The following is a 14,403-nucleotide window of genomic DNA, read 5'->3' on the forward strand; positions in this document are numbered from 1 at the left end:
TTGTTGACTATTTGGCGATTTTTAAAAGTCGACAAATGGTTAATAAATAGTCGACTGAAATATGACTCAAAGTCGACGAAAGCTCTGTTCTTTTTACGACAAATAAAGATCTTATATCTTTTAAGTTATTTATATCTTTTCGACAAAGCGAAAAGATACAAATGATAGATATTTTATCTTGCCGAAAAGACAATTAACATAAAAAGAAATCTTAGTTTTAATTCGCTCGTAGCCCGTTAGCGTAACAACAGAGCTGCGCTGCGATCTGCTGCGCAGCTCTCTCGGCTTCCGGGCGTCTCTCTCCGCCGATCTCTGTGTTGCGTGTTTCTTCCTGCTTCTACATGTTCCATGTGCTTCGATATCTACGAGGTAAGTGTAATAAAAATCATGTATTTTAAGAGTAAAGCCGACGGCACATGGTACGATTTTTCGTATTAGATTTAACCACTAAGCACGAGAGCGAGAGGCAGCGAAAGACACTCGCTCTCGTGAGTGGCTAAATCTAGTACGAAAATATCATATCATGTGCCGTCGGCTTAATCTTCTTTCCTTTTTTATATATTTATACAAAATATGAAGTAAAATACACATTATTAAAAATATTTTTATATATTTCAATGTATTTTACTTCAATTTTATCTTTTTTAAGATCTAACATCACAGAGGTTATGTTCAAGAAACGTGGTCGTGTTCGAGTAAAAATATAATTATATATAATGTTTTATTAATTATTTAAAAATTAAAGGAATTAAAGGATTATACTCTTTCAAGGGTTCGATTGTATATTTTTGAAGAAATAAAAATGTGAAAAGTAGAGCACTGATTGCATGGTTATTTGTATTTTTTTTTACTGTGAATTTATGTTACAGATCTTTCATCATTTATGCTATCATTTGTATCCCATTTCTGGTTGAATGCGAAAGACTTATCTATCGTTCACATTTATGGTCTTCTATTATACGGAAAGAACAATCTTTAAGGTAAGGTAATTTTTTTCTTTATCATATATTTAATTATTTTCTTTATTATGTAAAAATACACTGCACAATACTTTGCGACGTGAACTAGCCTCGGAATCACGCCAGATCCGAGGGAGCACGCCCAATGGAAATCGGTACTCGAGGCATCGGCAATAACTGCTCGACTCGGTAACTTACGGTATCAGAAACAGATGCTTAATTCGGTAACTCGCGGTACTCCACGCTCGTCGGGAGCAAGGTAACTCGCGAAATCGGCAATAACTGCACGATTCGGTAACTCGCGGTACTCCACACAGTTCGGGAGCAAGGTAACTCACGCGATAACGGTAACCGGAAATGGGCGCCAGGTGCGAATAATCGCACCGCGGTATCGGTAACTTTAATAGTTCTCAAAATTTGCTCGGCCGCTCCCCGCTCAGTATGGCAGAGGGGCGCAGTTCTTTTACTTAACGTAGATATCTGGAGTGAGAGGCGAACACAAGGACAACTCAATACTTAATAGTTAACAATAATGTATTTCCATAATTTGGCTTACAAGGGTAAAGATGTGCAGCGTTCGGCCTGAGCCGATACGGCGGAGACGGTTCAATGCAGTAGCAGGGCCGTTCGCCCAATTACTCGATAACAAGAATAAAGTTAGACAAATACGCGAAATCACGGAGATGCGATCACGATAGTTCGCCGCTGATCCGACTCTATCCGGTAAACCCGGGACTTATACTCTGATCATTCGATACGGCCGGTGAAGGCCAAATAAACAGACTTTAAGCGACGGGGGCCTAACGGCCAGGACTGAGATGTCGCGGAACGGCTATTTTTCGCGGGCTTTCCCGTTTCTCGCCGAGACGCGAACTTAGCGGTAACCGCAATCTCGCGGAGAACGTTCCCGAATCAAAATCCGCCCGCAGACATTCACGGTACTTCCGGTACGGTGATAACGCGGCAAACGGTAACGGAGCGGTATCGCAAGAAAACGGTAGCAATCGGTTTTTCTTTTCTTTTAAAAGACGGTAACGGCAGGACGGTACGGTAACTAAACGAACGGTAACGAAACGGCAACGAGAAAAGACTGTCGGCGCTGAATTCCCACAAGACAGAGAGACTGTTACGCGATATCCGGGGCCGGCTGGACATGCGGTAATTGAGCGTAATTGAGCGCTCACGATATCAAACACTACGGTTAATGTGAGAGACACTACATATTAAACGAACTCACGCTACCAGCCATCACCGGACGGAACTCTACGGCTACCCGAGAGGCGGCTTACAACGATTGGACGTCCTTGGCGTCTTCGGTGTCGTCGGGCTGAGTCCCTGATGTCGTCCTCGCGCACTTGTGTCACACCGAACAGTGACTCTTCTCGGCTCTGCCTCTAGGTCCTTCCAGATTCGCGTCGCCTTCCTGCGCATCCTGCCGATTTTCCGAAAAGGGGGGCCCCTGAGAACCGCCCACAGTTTATCCAGGGCGCCCCCTTCCGCTCACTGTGGTTTCCTCAAGTCTTTCGGCTGATAACGTGTCGGTAAGTCGATGTTCCCGGAAGAGACTGGTTAGGCTGGCCGGGCCATACTCCGGTCCTTCCGGGTGCAGCATCTTCGGGGTCCTCGAAGCCGTCTGCAGCCGGGCGAGGTCCGCTGCTGCGTGTCTTTGTGTTGCTTTTGACTTTGTGGCTGAAACCAAAGCGGAGTTAGATAGGGCTTGGATGGCGGAGGCGACGGAATCGCGGTACCTGACCTTTTTCGTGGGGTCACTAACGCGTGGCCCCTGCGGATGATCCCCCGGTGTCCGGCTTCTCTGGCGATGCTGTCTTCGCCCTGAGGCACAAAACACGCAACGCCGCCCGCACGGGGTCTCGCCTTACAACTCAAAAACGGTATTACGGTACAAAAACAGGAATTACAATACAAACGACGCGCAAAAATTGTGGAGTCTCGCGGGTTGCTCTCTCCACGCGAGGAGCAACACCAGGGCTCCTTGCTCCCTCGGCCGGGCTATCGCCCTTGTGACGGCGCTCGAAAAGCGTCACGTCACAACTTGTAAAACGTAATTCAACTTCAATCTCAGTTTTTATCTTTATATAATTATAAATTTATAAATATATAGAAACTCATTTTAATTGTACTCTGTTTACTATACTTTTTTGCTTCTTCTTTTCTTGTTTTTTTACTTGTTATACATTAGAATCATTACTTTTTATTATTTTTTTCTATATTATTTTATAAAAAAGTATATACACATGTCAAATTGTTTATATGTAAGTGCAGTTTCTGTGCACATATAACTATGACTGGTATTTATAGTCCGAATTTATATTTAACATCATCTTTAAGAGTGATCTTGGGTCGTCTTAAAATCTCAGTCAATGAAATGGTATAATCTCTTATTTCTCTCATAATATCTTAAGACTGTACTTAAGACGATTTTAAGTATAAGAACGAATTATGAATATGTGAGCCTTATATAAAGTTTGATTGAGTTTCGTAGGTATATTGAAGTTTGTTTTGCATTGTGCATTTTTATATTTTTGCATACCTTATTTGTAACTGTTTTTAGATTGTTTCTAAAATGACATTACTTTCAAAAATTAATACAAAGATATTAATTGCATGTTTAATATTTCAAATATTTATTAATATTTCACATTATAAACTATTCTTCTTAACTTTTATTTCTAAACCTCCTACATTGTTGGTATTTTCTTGTTTCTTTACTGTGTGCTCATGTGCATGACACTATTGTGTTTATTATAAAGTATATGTATAATCTAATTTTTATACAATACATAATATATATATATATATATATATATATATATATATATATATATATATATATATATATAATATACAATAAAAATTGTACAATAATAAATTACACTTGAAGTAGCTTAGTTGGTAGAACAGTCGTCCGTAAAACGATAAGGTCTCGGGTTCGATATCCGACTTAAATTCTCGTCTCGATATTTTTCTCGCCTATATCTTTAGAGGGTGTAGAGGGAGTTTTTATTAAATGAATTTCAAAATTGAGATCTATTAATTTTAATACTTCGTGAAGTACCAAGAAATATTGTGCTTTATGCATTAAAATTAAAATTTAATTCATCAAATCCATCCGCGTACAGCTCTTATTTGTCTTGTTAGTTATTATTTGTATTTAATCCGAGAGCCTTTTGAATCTTTATATTTAGTTAAATTACACTTGCTTTTATAGAATTGCTTGTAAAATTTGCTTCATATCTTAACATGCTGTCTCGCCTCGTAATTTGTTTTATTTATACCTCTCATTTTTTTTATTAATTATCTTAAACTTGGAACATCAAATACGAATCGATACAGTATATTTCGTGATACATTTAACACAGCTTTCTATTTCTTTTTACCTTGATATATCATATCATTGAATCAGTAAAACTTTTGCAACATACGTGCGGCGAAAGTAACCCATTACGAGCTACTTAACCCTTGAAGTGCATACCAGTGCAAATTCGCAAAATTTAAAGAAATTGATTTTTTTCTAAATTGTACTTGTGAAAAACACGCATTATCGATAAGAAATAATTGTTTTTTTAAATTGTACATATTACAATTGGATTACTGACAAAATTTTATATAAAAAAACACTGGTTTTTCATTTAAATTGCTTTTATTTCCTTAAAGTTATGTTAAGTCAAAAATCTCGAATCCCAATTCGCATTTGTGTGCACTTTAAGGTATAAAATGAAGGTGTGTACTTTGAGGGTTAAATGTTTCTGCGGGAAACATCAATGTGTTAAAATCAAAAACACAATTATATAAAACAAGCTTATTGTAACTATCGCAAATACGTATATATATACTGTTTATTTCTCGCACGTGCGTGTCCCCTTATGTGATACTCTGCATGAATGTGTATGGGAGCCATCTATGCGGCTAGGACGGAACGGAGAATTTTCAATTTAAATCTTTTAAAGTAATAATAATAATAATAAATAATAATAACAATAACAACATTTATAACAGAAATGCGGAAATCTTTTCGTGAATTGACAACAAGGCAACAAAATCGTCGCTTGCAAGCGTACGAAACTGAACAAGAGCAGGAAACAAATTCTTCTCCAAAGAATACTCTAGCTAACGTCCGTACCAATGTGGAATTGGTCTCTAATTTTCACCAATTCATTGCTGATAATTCAGATGATAGTGACGAAAGTTCCAATAATATTTTAATGTCTCACGATCGAGAAAATAATGAAAATGAGAACAATGGAAACTTTTCCGAAAATACGTACGATGAAGAGTTTTCTATTTGGTTACGTTCGTGGAAATTGAAACATAACATTTCACACAGTGCTATGTCCGAACTTTTGAGTCAATTGCGCATATGCGGCCATGCCGATTTACCAAAGGATGCAAGAACACTGTTACGAACACCCAGGTTTAACTCTATCAAGATTTCAGCCAGCGGAGGTAGTAATTTTTATTACGGTTTGAAAAACGCTCTAATTGATCAATTGACACGTATTAATTATGAAGATGAAAATAACGTAATTGAAATAGATTTAAATATTGATGGACTGCCAATAAGTAAGAGCAGCAAAAGTCAAATTTGGCCGATATTGGGAAAGATCTATGGAAATAAAGCATTCACGCCTTTTGTTATTAGTGCCTATCATGGGTACACAAAACCGAAATCTTTAACAGATTTTCTGGCTCCTTTCTGCGAAGAGTATCGTGAACTTCAACGCACAGGAATAGCTTTCCGTAGAAAAACTTATGCCGTAAAAATAAGATGCGTAATTTGCGATAGCCCTGCCAGATCATTTGTTACAGGCACTAAAGCACACAATGCCTTCTTTGGATGTGGCAAGTGTATGCAAGAAGGCACGTTTGATAATCATCGCATGCTTTTCTTAGACTTTGATTCACCTCCTCGGACCGATGAAAATTTTAAAAATAGATTGCAAGAAGAGCACCATAATAATACGTCTCCATTGGAATCTATACTACCTATGGTGTCACGTTTCCCTCTAGATTATATGCATCTAGTGTGTCTGGGAGTCACAAAGAAATTATTACAGTTGTGGACAAATGGATATCATACGTCAAAATTGAGTGGTCAAAAAATAACGCAGTTATCTGACAAATTAATTGCTATTTCAAAATGGATACCAAAGGAATTTCCTCGAAAGCCACGATCATTGGATGACTTGCCTCGATGGAAAGCAACTGAGTTGCGATTGTTTCTTCTATACGTAGGACCAATCGCTTTGCATGGTATTTTATCGCGAGATAATTTACAACATTTCAATGTGCTACATTGTGCTATTCGCATACTATGTCATTCAACCGATTTCTTACACAACAATGAATATAGCAGAGATTTGTTGATACATTTTGTCAAAATCTGTAAACAGTTGTACGGAGAAGATTCGATTATTTATAACGTACACAATTTAATTCATTTAAGCGAAGACGTACTCAAATATGGACCACTCGATAATTTTTCTGCGTTTCCTTTTGAAAATTACATGCAGACAATAAAGAAAATGCTCCGAAAAGCTGAAAAGCCACTGCAGCAGCTGTACAACAGAATCTCCAAAATAAATGCCGAACTTAAAATTACTGACAATGAATCCATTTATCCCATACTGAAGAAGAAATTTCGAGAAATTCTTCCTGCAAATTGCAAAAGAGCACATCGTGTAATTCAATTCAAAGACTTTATTTTGACAGCTAAGAAACCCGACAATTGCTGTTATCTAAAAGATAATACAATTGTTGTTATTAAACACATTTGCTATAATGGAGATACTGCCGTCATAATTGCAAGAAAGTTTTTAACGAAAAATTCATTATCTTTGTACCCATGTTCATCGGAAAATATGGATGTGTATATTGTAAACAATTTATCCCAGTTAATGATATGGGCAGTTACCGAAATTTCGAATAAAGCTGTTCAACTTCCATTCAGGGAAGACTCATGGTGCTGTATGCCATTGCTACATTCATTGTAGCATTAAATTAGAAATTATTACTACCTCTACACTGTAGTACTACCTGATGGCCCGCTAATGAGAAAGGTATGATTCAATTTTATTTATGAATTGCGATAATATTTTAATGTTGTGCACATTTGAACGCATATATTTTTTTATTTATCGTACTACATTTTGTGATATATTTTTATGTGTAATATATTAATTAATTTGTATTTTTTGTTACTGTGTATTTTAGATGGCACCCGATTAACTACGCGTTTCAACATTTTATGTTATTATTGTTAGCATATTTTAAGTAATACATTAATATTTTGTATTTGGTTTAATCTATTACAATTTAATTTACAAATTATATTTTATTTTTTACATTATTATTATAAAATGCAGTCATAAAATAAATGTTTGCATATTTTAATTTATAACTGATATATGTATATTTTATAATTTATATATATTATTTTCAGAATGGAGTATTACGTTTTATTGTATGATATGTACTGCATATCTGTACCATCGTCATGGATCAATTTCGGTCAAAGTACTTTCAAGATGCCCAAAAAGTATACAGAAGTGTCTAAAGCGTGTTATAAACAGCTTACTCCGTCAGACAATTGGCAGGAACTGTCATTCAAGAAAAAGTTTGGACCGTTTGGTGCGTGTCATGATTTGCAACAATTGCAACAAATGCAACAGCTAACACATGTATTTGTATTCTAAAATTTCTTTCAGATACTTACAGTAATGCACGAGCAGTCGATAAAACTGTGAGTGAATTGTCAACATCAAATGATGAAAACATATTTGTTTCGACAACCGTTGACAAACAAAAAAGATTTATTAGAAAACGAAAGTTTTATGGCGACACATCAACGGATGAAGGTATTTACGTTCGTACAGGATATGTCGTTTTGTTCGTTATAATCCAAAATACTAGTGTAATTTTTAATGTATAATTTTTAAAATTCTAGATGAGCAAGAAAGGAAAAGAGAAAAGAATAAGAGAAATATAAACGCGCCTTCTAATTACATTCCGCAAAAAAAAAGAGAACATTTATCTAATAGTCAACCAATTGAAAAGTCTGTTCCTTTTATTAAGCCAGGTTAAGATTTTTCTACACGAAATGCATAATATTATCAATGATGCATAAATAATACAAAAATAATTCTAACATATATGTTATTATTAATGCATAGAATACGAACCAGAGAAAATGAGAAAACATATCTCTATTTTGTATGATAAATGCAACGATTCCTTGGATGATCTAGAAAAAGGTAGCAAATTATCGCATTCATCGCATTCATCGCACAAACACTCTGATGAAGAAGATGTACTAGGTATTACATTAAAAGCAGATTAAACACGAAGTGTGTAAAATATTCAGTAGCCTTAAATATATTGTTTGTACTTAATTGTACGATATTGACAACTTCAACTGAATTAAAATAATAATCTACTTAAATAAAAAGAGCATTAATGTTTTCCAATATGTAATATTTATATTTTTATTTTTTCCGAAAATACAGACGAAATGAAGAATATAGATATACATAAAAATGATATAAACTTCCAAGAAATTAGGAAAGACAGAAAAGAAGGTATATATAAGCAATTGGAATCGCGCGATCTCATCCTAAAAAATCTTTAGAAAAATTTACATTATATATTACACAATATATACATTTCAAAAGTACATATAGATATATGTTGCTTTCTTCTTTTTTATTTAATTCTTTTTTTATTTAATTCAAGATTATTGCACATCTTAAAATATTTCACTTTTTTATTTTCCTGTTAGGACCGCTACAAGAAATGCAATTAAGTATCTCTAAAAACCCGAACAATAAAGGAAAGTTTTATGAAGCAAAAAAGAAGACGCAACAAGGTATATTATCAATTGTAATTGTGTTAAAACTTTACAAAGAATAACATTAATTGAATGAATTTGATAAATAGAGTCGAATTTATTATTGAACACCTAAATAATTTAAAATAGTGACAAATGATAATGTCACTTAAGGCTCTTGAGTAGTCACTGCTGTCAACGTCAAACTGTGATATCAGAAGCGAGAAATGACACGCTGAGACGGTTAAAAATTCTTGCGTTCTATTTTTAAATAAAAAGATATTTTGATGAAATAAGACCATAAATCACTTTAAACATGTAAAATTGTGCCTTATTATGCACATAACTAGGCGTACTTTACTGACACTCATTTGACGGTTTATGTATTAAAAACAGTTTTCAGACAATTTTAAAGGTATGTTAAAGTGATTTATGGTGTTATTTCATAAAAATATCTTTTCATTAAAAAATGGCGCGTAAGAATTTTTAACCGTCTTAGCATGTCATTTCTCGCTTCTGATGTCATGATTTGACGTTGGCAGCGATGACTACTCAGAAGCTAAGTTATGTGTGTTGGAAATCAAAAGATATGTTTTGTAGCTTTTTATCAGAAATGCAAAATCGAGATTTTCATATATCTATTTTGAACAATTGTTTTTTTCGATCACGAAAAGGATTTTCCGTTGTGTAATATATTTGAAGTCGCAATCGAAGTAACAAACTGCTTTCGATAATGATATTGATAGTGTCATTGCACTCCCTTAATATAACAAATTAATATAAATTGTTTTGTCGTTTTATAGAAGATTCAGGTAGGCAAGCAATGACTAATATTCCGATTAATGTACGAATTCAAAATCCAGTTAATAGTATGAATGAAGACCATACATCTTGCTGTAGTAAGTTCTGTTGCTTTTACTTGACTGCTATTTTTACATTATAGAATTGCATTTTGTTTATTAATAAAGTAATTATTTTGTCCTTCAGATGCATGTCGACGAAAATTTTTACAAGAAAATGCAAAAGTAAAACGTAAGCTCAACCACATCATTAATTTGCTGGAAAATAAAGGAGGTGATAAAGCCGACCCAGTCGAACAAAATAACAATAACTTGTTACCAAACTTTCCTCTTAGTACAATACAGGAATTGAATAATTTCAACGAGCAATTGATGCAGAATGACGTTCAACGACAATTCGTAAGTCCATTATTATAATGAAAAAATTTTTAAGATATACTAACATAAAATATCAATAAAATATAATATATAAAATAAAATTATAATATAACAATATAACAAAATTATAATAATAAAAAGCAAAACTTGGATAATCTTTTAATTATTTTAATTATTGTAATTTATATGTTTCATAATTGAATAATTAAGCATTTTTTTTTTATAAATTTTAGTATTATATAAAACATTTCAAAAGCTAAATTGGAAAATCCAACTTTGAACCACACTATAAGAAATGTATATCTTTGTGTTTTTTTTAAATATTCAAAATATATATATATAATATATATCTATTATATTATAGTGTTACGTCCTGATCAGACTACACGATTCTTTTCTTTTCATTAAATACCAGACCTAGTAAACGCGGAACCAACAAAACATAAGGATTTTCCATGGGAACACTAGCATATTTACGATATTTAATAATCATTTGCATAGATGTTAGTATATCCTCGTGAAGTAAGACGGGAACTGTTCTTGCTAATTTTCCACGTATTGTTATTCGTACATATTTTGATAAAGATTTTTGTAATTCAGGTACCTCTTCTTTCGAAATTGCTGCGGGATTTTTTAAATCTTCTATTAAAATACGCTCCAATTCACCAGCGCGTCTTCTATTAAATATCATGGTAGATACTAATGTTGTTTCAGCTAGAATACGCCAAGCTTGAATTGAAAATCCATTTTTTTGTAATATTTTTAAAGCTTTCGTACGTTTATCTTTCAAATAAGAATTCAACATTTTAATATCATTCATAGATGGTAAAACTATGTTTCTTTGTCTCATTCGACAACCTTGAGTTTCGTGTACAACTTTGTTTATGCTGATAGGATAATCTTCTTCAAATAATTTCAAAAAATTTTCTACTGTAACTTGATTGTCGAATTCTTGTTTCTTAATGCATATGCTCCTCAAAATTTGTCCAACTTGTTTTATAAGTGTTCCTAAAGAAGATGCTATAGAAGGTATCTTATATGTCCATGTTGTTTCATCAAATTGTGCAAGATTATTGACAGCTTGCACACAATAATCATATCTTTTTGGATTATATATTGAAGTAAAATCTGCTATAGTATTATCAATTTCCTTCATAGCAGCAAGAAATCGTCCTAGTAATCTTAATCGTGCTCTAATCATGTCGTGTTGATGTTGAAGACGATACTTTAGACACATTTTATTGCCATAAGCAATCAATAACTCATCATATCTAATAAGCTGAGTTATACTGTCTTCTCTCATCACTGGAAATACTAATCTTCTTAATAATGTACTTGCAGTATAATGTATATGGCAAGCTATTGTACGTCCTAATACTTTTATATTTCTTTGATTTTTATGCTCAGTCTGTTGTGTACATAATTTAAAATGATGTCTAATATTATTCTTAGAAAAGTAACCTCTGCATTTTGCACATGGAATAAAATCAACAGCTTGCTTGTTCAATTTTTTTGCCGGACGACGACATACAATTAAATCTCCTTTATTAATGTTTGGATCTGTGTTATATTTAAAATTTCCTAATCGTCTAATTATATTAATAATTTTTTTTCGTTCTGGATTACCTAAAATTTGTAAAAAAATTATGATAGATATTTGTAATAACATTATTTAAATTATTAAATAAAATTATAATAAAATTATTTAAATTATTAAAGACTGTGATAATAATTATTTACCTTTAGGTAAGAAACAAAACTTTTTTACATCTTCTTCAGTTTTATGTACTAACTCTAAGTGCCTTGCAAATTGTGATTGTAATTTATGACAATATGGACACATACTCTTCTTTAATTTGGGATTATCAGATGTTTCAACATACATATTTCTATCATCGCATATATTTATTTTGGATGAATGTAGCGAATTTGTTAAATTTAATGTATTTTTTATAGTTTTATTTATACTTGTACGATTTGCAATCTCTGTATGTTCATCTTCATCTGTATTTTCATTTTGTGATATAGAACAATCTGATAGATGGAAACTACTATTATGCTCAGATGTAAAAGAGTTATCAGAAGTTATCAAAGAGTTGTCAATGTTAATATTATTAGCACTGATCATACATTGTCGTGTTAACTTCTCTTTTGTAAATGTAGATTCTGCAAGTGGAGCAAAATCTGTCAATGTTAAATTTGAAGTATCTCCGAAAGTCTTATTTAAAGAAACTTTCTTATCAATAATGCTATAAGTATTATTAAGTTTTATATTGGATGTAATAACACATTTGTAATTACAATTAGATGTAATATTCTTAGTCTCAATCTCATCATTGGCATTTGCATCAAAAAACGTTATATTATTCTCATTTTTATCACTTCTATTACTTTGTTCAATATCAAAAGAGTTTATATTATTATCATTTTTATCATCTGTATTAAGTTGTTCAATATCACAATTTATAAAGGAGTTTTTATCAAAAAATGCACAAATATCTTCCATTCCATTCGAATTTATATCTGATGTATTAATATTTAATGTTGCATTGGTATCTAATATAGCAACATTATCACTTAATGATAAATCTGAAAAGAAAAATTTATAATTAATAAAAAAGGCCAATGCTGATATTAGTACATATTAATTGTGAGTAATTTACATTTATTCATAAATAAAGTGCTAAATGTTTCAATTCTCTAATTCGAATCTAATTCTTATAAATGACAGTTCTATATAAATTAATACACGGAGTAGATAATGAAGAATTCATACCAAAAGCAATTACGTAATAATTCAATAATTACGTAATAAGTAATATAATATGCAAATCAGAGAGATAAAAAAGTGTTGCAACATCAAACTCTGATTCACTTGTGAGTAAAGCGACTAGGACTGATATTCCTTTTTGTTTCATATGAATTGTTTCATATTAGTCTTACTTGCTGTCTCTCTATTAATTTTAAAATAGCGTTAATTTTTTAAATGTTTTTATTTATATTTTTAAAGCTATAGTATCTTTTATCTATAGTATTTTTTATTAGTTTCAAAATTTTATTTTTTTATATTTCTAGAGTTATAGTATTTTCTATTTATAATTGTACAAATTATTATACTGATTTGATTTTGTAATTTTTTTGTCCCTGATTTGCAGGTTGTACTGATTTGCAACTGGTTTTAATACATGTGCATTCAATGTCTTTCATGATATTTGTGTATGTTAATTTTTTGTACTATTATTGATAGAAAAAGAAGGATTGAATCAAAACGGCAATACGTTTATAAACAAAATTGTTCAAAATTGTTACGTATTAATAACTTAAATCCTTTTCTTTCACATTTTTGATTCCCTATGGTCGAATTCTTTATTTTTGATAAAAATTTATAGAAAATACATATATAAATTAAATACATGTTAAAGTCTTACCATTCATTACGTTGTTATTACTAGTTAATTTATTAAAATTTTTATCGATAATAAGAGTATCTTTTGATAAATACGTAAGAGATTTAATTTCATTATTGGCATTTGCATTATCACAAAGTGTTGCATTATTATCACACATGTTGCATTGTTGAATATCATAGAAGTTTTTATCAACTAATGCATTAATATTTTCTGTATTCAAATTCACATCTGATGTATTAATATTTAATAAGGTGGCATCTACAGTTAATAAATCTGAAAAGTAAAAAATAAAAAAATATTAAAAAATTTTTATTGCAATATATTTTAGGAAAGATAATTATAATTATTTTAAAAATAAAATGTCTCACATAATTCTAACATAAAACAAAACTAAAATTAAAATATCAAACATAACACTATATATTTAAAAAATATATATTATATGCCAATAAATTTTACATGTCAAAGACTTACCATTTATTATGCTGTTATCAGTAGCTACTTTACTATTATTAATTACTTTATTGAGATCGTCATCCTTAGTAGAAACATTAGTAAGAACATTTATAGAGAAGGATGCGGAATTTTTAATTTTATCATTGCTATGTGCATTGTTACAAAGTGGTAAACTATAATCAATTTGATCATTTTTATTGCATTGCTCAATATCATTGCAGTTTTTATTCGATGATGCGTTATCATTTTTATTCACATTTGAGTTTGATGTGTTTAATGTGTCATTAAACACATCACTAGTAGTTAATGATACATCTAACAAATGAGATTTATAAGATTAAAATAAAATAATTTTTATTGTACATATATCACATTATATAAATATAATTGTTTAATATAGTTTTTGATATACATAGTTAATATTACATTACCTGATATTGATAGATTCAATAATTTTACAGCTGGAATTTCTTTGTTTAAGTTGTCTGCAATCTTTTGTAAAACAAATTTATTTTCTAAAATTTTATAAAAACACATTATTAATAAAAACACATTGT

At 31.5% G+C, this 14,403-nt stretch overlaps 3 protein-coding genes across 4 annotated transcripts; 2 read left to right on the top strand and 1 right to left on the bottom strand.

Annotated features, from left to right (window-relative positions):
- Positions 1-893: 893 nt before the first annotated feature.
- On the top strand, positions 894-8,033 carry LOC137000959 (uncharacterized). 2 transcript variants are annotated; one of them, XM_067358579.1, is made up of 4 exons: positions 894-980; positions 4,977-7,036; positions 7,420-7,607; positions 7,685-8,033. In XM_067358579.1, the coding sequence occupies exon 2, from the start codon at positions 4,979-4,981 to the stop codon at positions 6,968-6,970; it is 1,992 nt and encodes a 663-aa protein (XP_067214680.1). In that variant the 5' UTR covers positions 894-980; positions 4,977-4,978; the 3' UTR covers positions 6,971-7,036; positions 7,420-7,607; positions 7,685-8,033. The 2 variants fall into 2 exon arrangements, with proteins under 2 accessions (XP_067214680.1, XP_067214679.1); XM_067358578.1 differs by lacking the exon at positions 894-980 and having other exon boundaries at positions 4,434-7,036.
- Positions 8,034-8,284: 251 nt separating this feature from the next.
- LOC137000961 (uncharacterized) lies at positions 8,285-10,034 on the top strand. Its single transcript, XM_067358581.1, has 4 exons — positions 8,285-8,554; positions 8,755-8,841; positions 9,606-9,701; positions 9,790-10,034. The coding sequence occupies exons 1-4, from the start codon at positions 8,488-8,490 to the stop codon at positions 10,017-10,019; spliced, it is 480 nt and encodes a 159-aa protein (XP_067214682.1). The 5' UTR covers positions 8,285-8,487; the 3' UTR covers positions 10,020-10,034.
- Positions 10,035-10,059: 25 nt separating this feature from the next.
- LOC137000960 (uncharacterized) lies at positions 10,060-13,903 on the bottom strand. The gene has a single exon (XM_067358580.1). The coding sequence runs from the start codon at positions 11,647-11,649 to the stop codon at positions 10,363-10,365; it is 1,287 nt and encodes a 428-aa protein (XP_067214681.1). The 5' UTR covers positions 11,650-13,903; the 3' UTR covers positions 10,060-10,362.
- Between the last annotated feature and the right edge of the window lie 500 nt (positions 13,904-14,403).

Source organism: Linepithema humile, chromosome 7 (genome assembly GCF_040581485.1).
Source record: "Linepithema humile isolate Giens D197 chromosome 7, Lhum_UNIL_v1.0, whole genome shotgun sequence".
Classification (NCBI taxonomy): domain Eukaryota; kingdom Metazoa; phylum Arthropoda; class Insecta; order Hymenoptera; family Formicidae; genus Linepithema; species Linepithema humile.

Bases quoted from the DNA above. Each gene is read 5' to 3' on its own strand.
- LOC137000959 (XM_067358579.1), top strand. From the start codon at position 4,979: ATGCGGAAATCTTTTCGTGAATTGACAACAAGGCAACAAAATCGTCGC.
- LOC137000961 (XM_067358581.1), top strand. From the start codon at position 8,488: ATGAAGAATATAGATATACATAAAAATGATATAAACTTCCAAGAAATT. The intron at 8,555-8,754 runs GTATATATAAGC...TTTTCCTGTTAG, and splicing joins TAGGAAAGACAGAAAAGAAG to GACCGCTACAAGAAATGCAA. The intron at 8,842-9,605 runs GTATATTATCAA...GTCGTTTTATAG, and splicing joins AAAAAAGAAGACGCAACAAG to AAGATTCAGGTAGGCAAGCA.
- LOC137000960 (XM_067358580.1), bottom strand. From the start codon at position 11,649: ATGTTATTACAAATATCTATCATAATTTTTTTACAAATTTTAGGTAAT.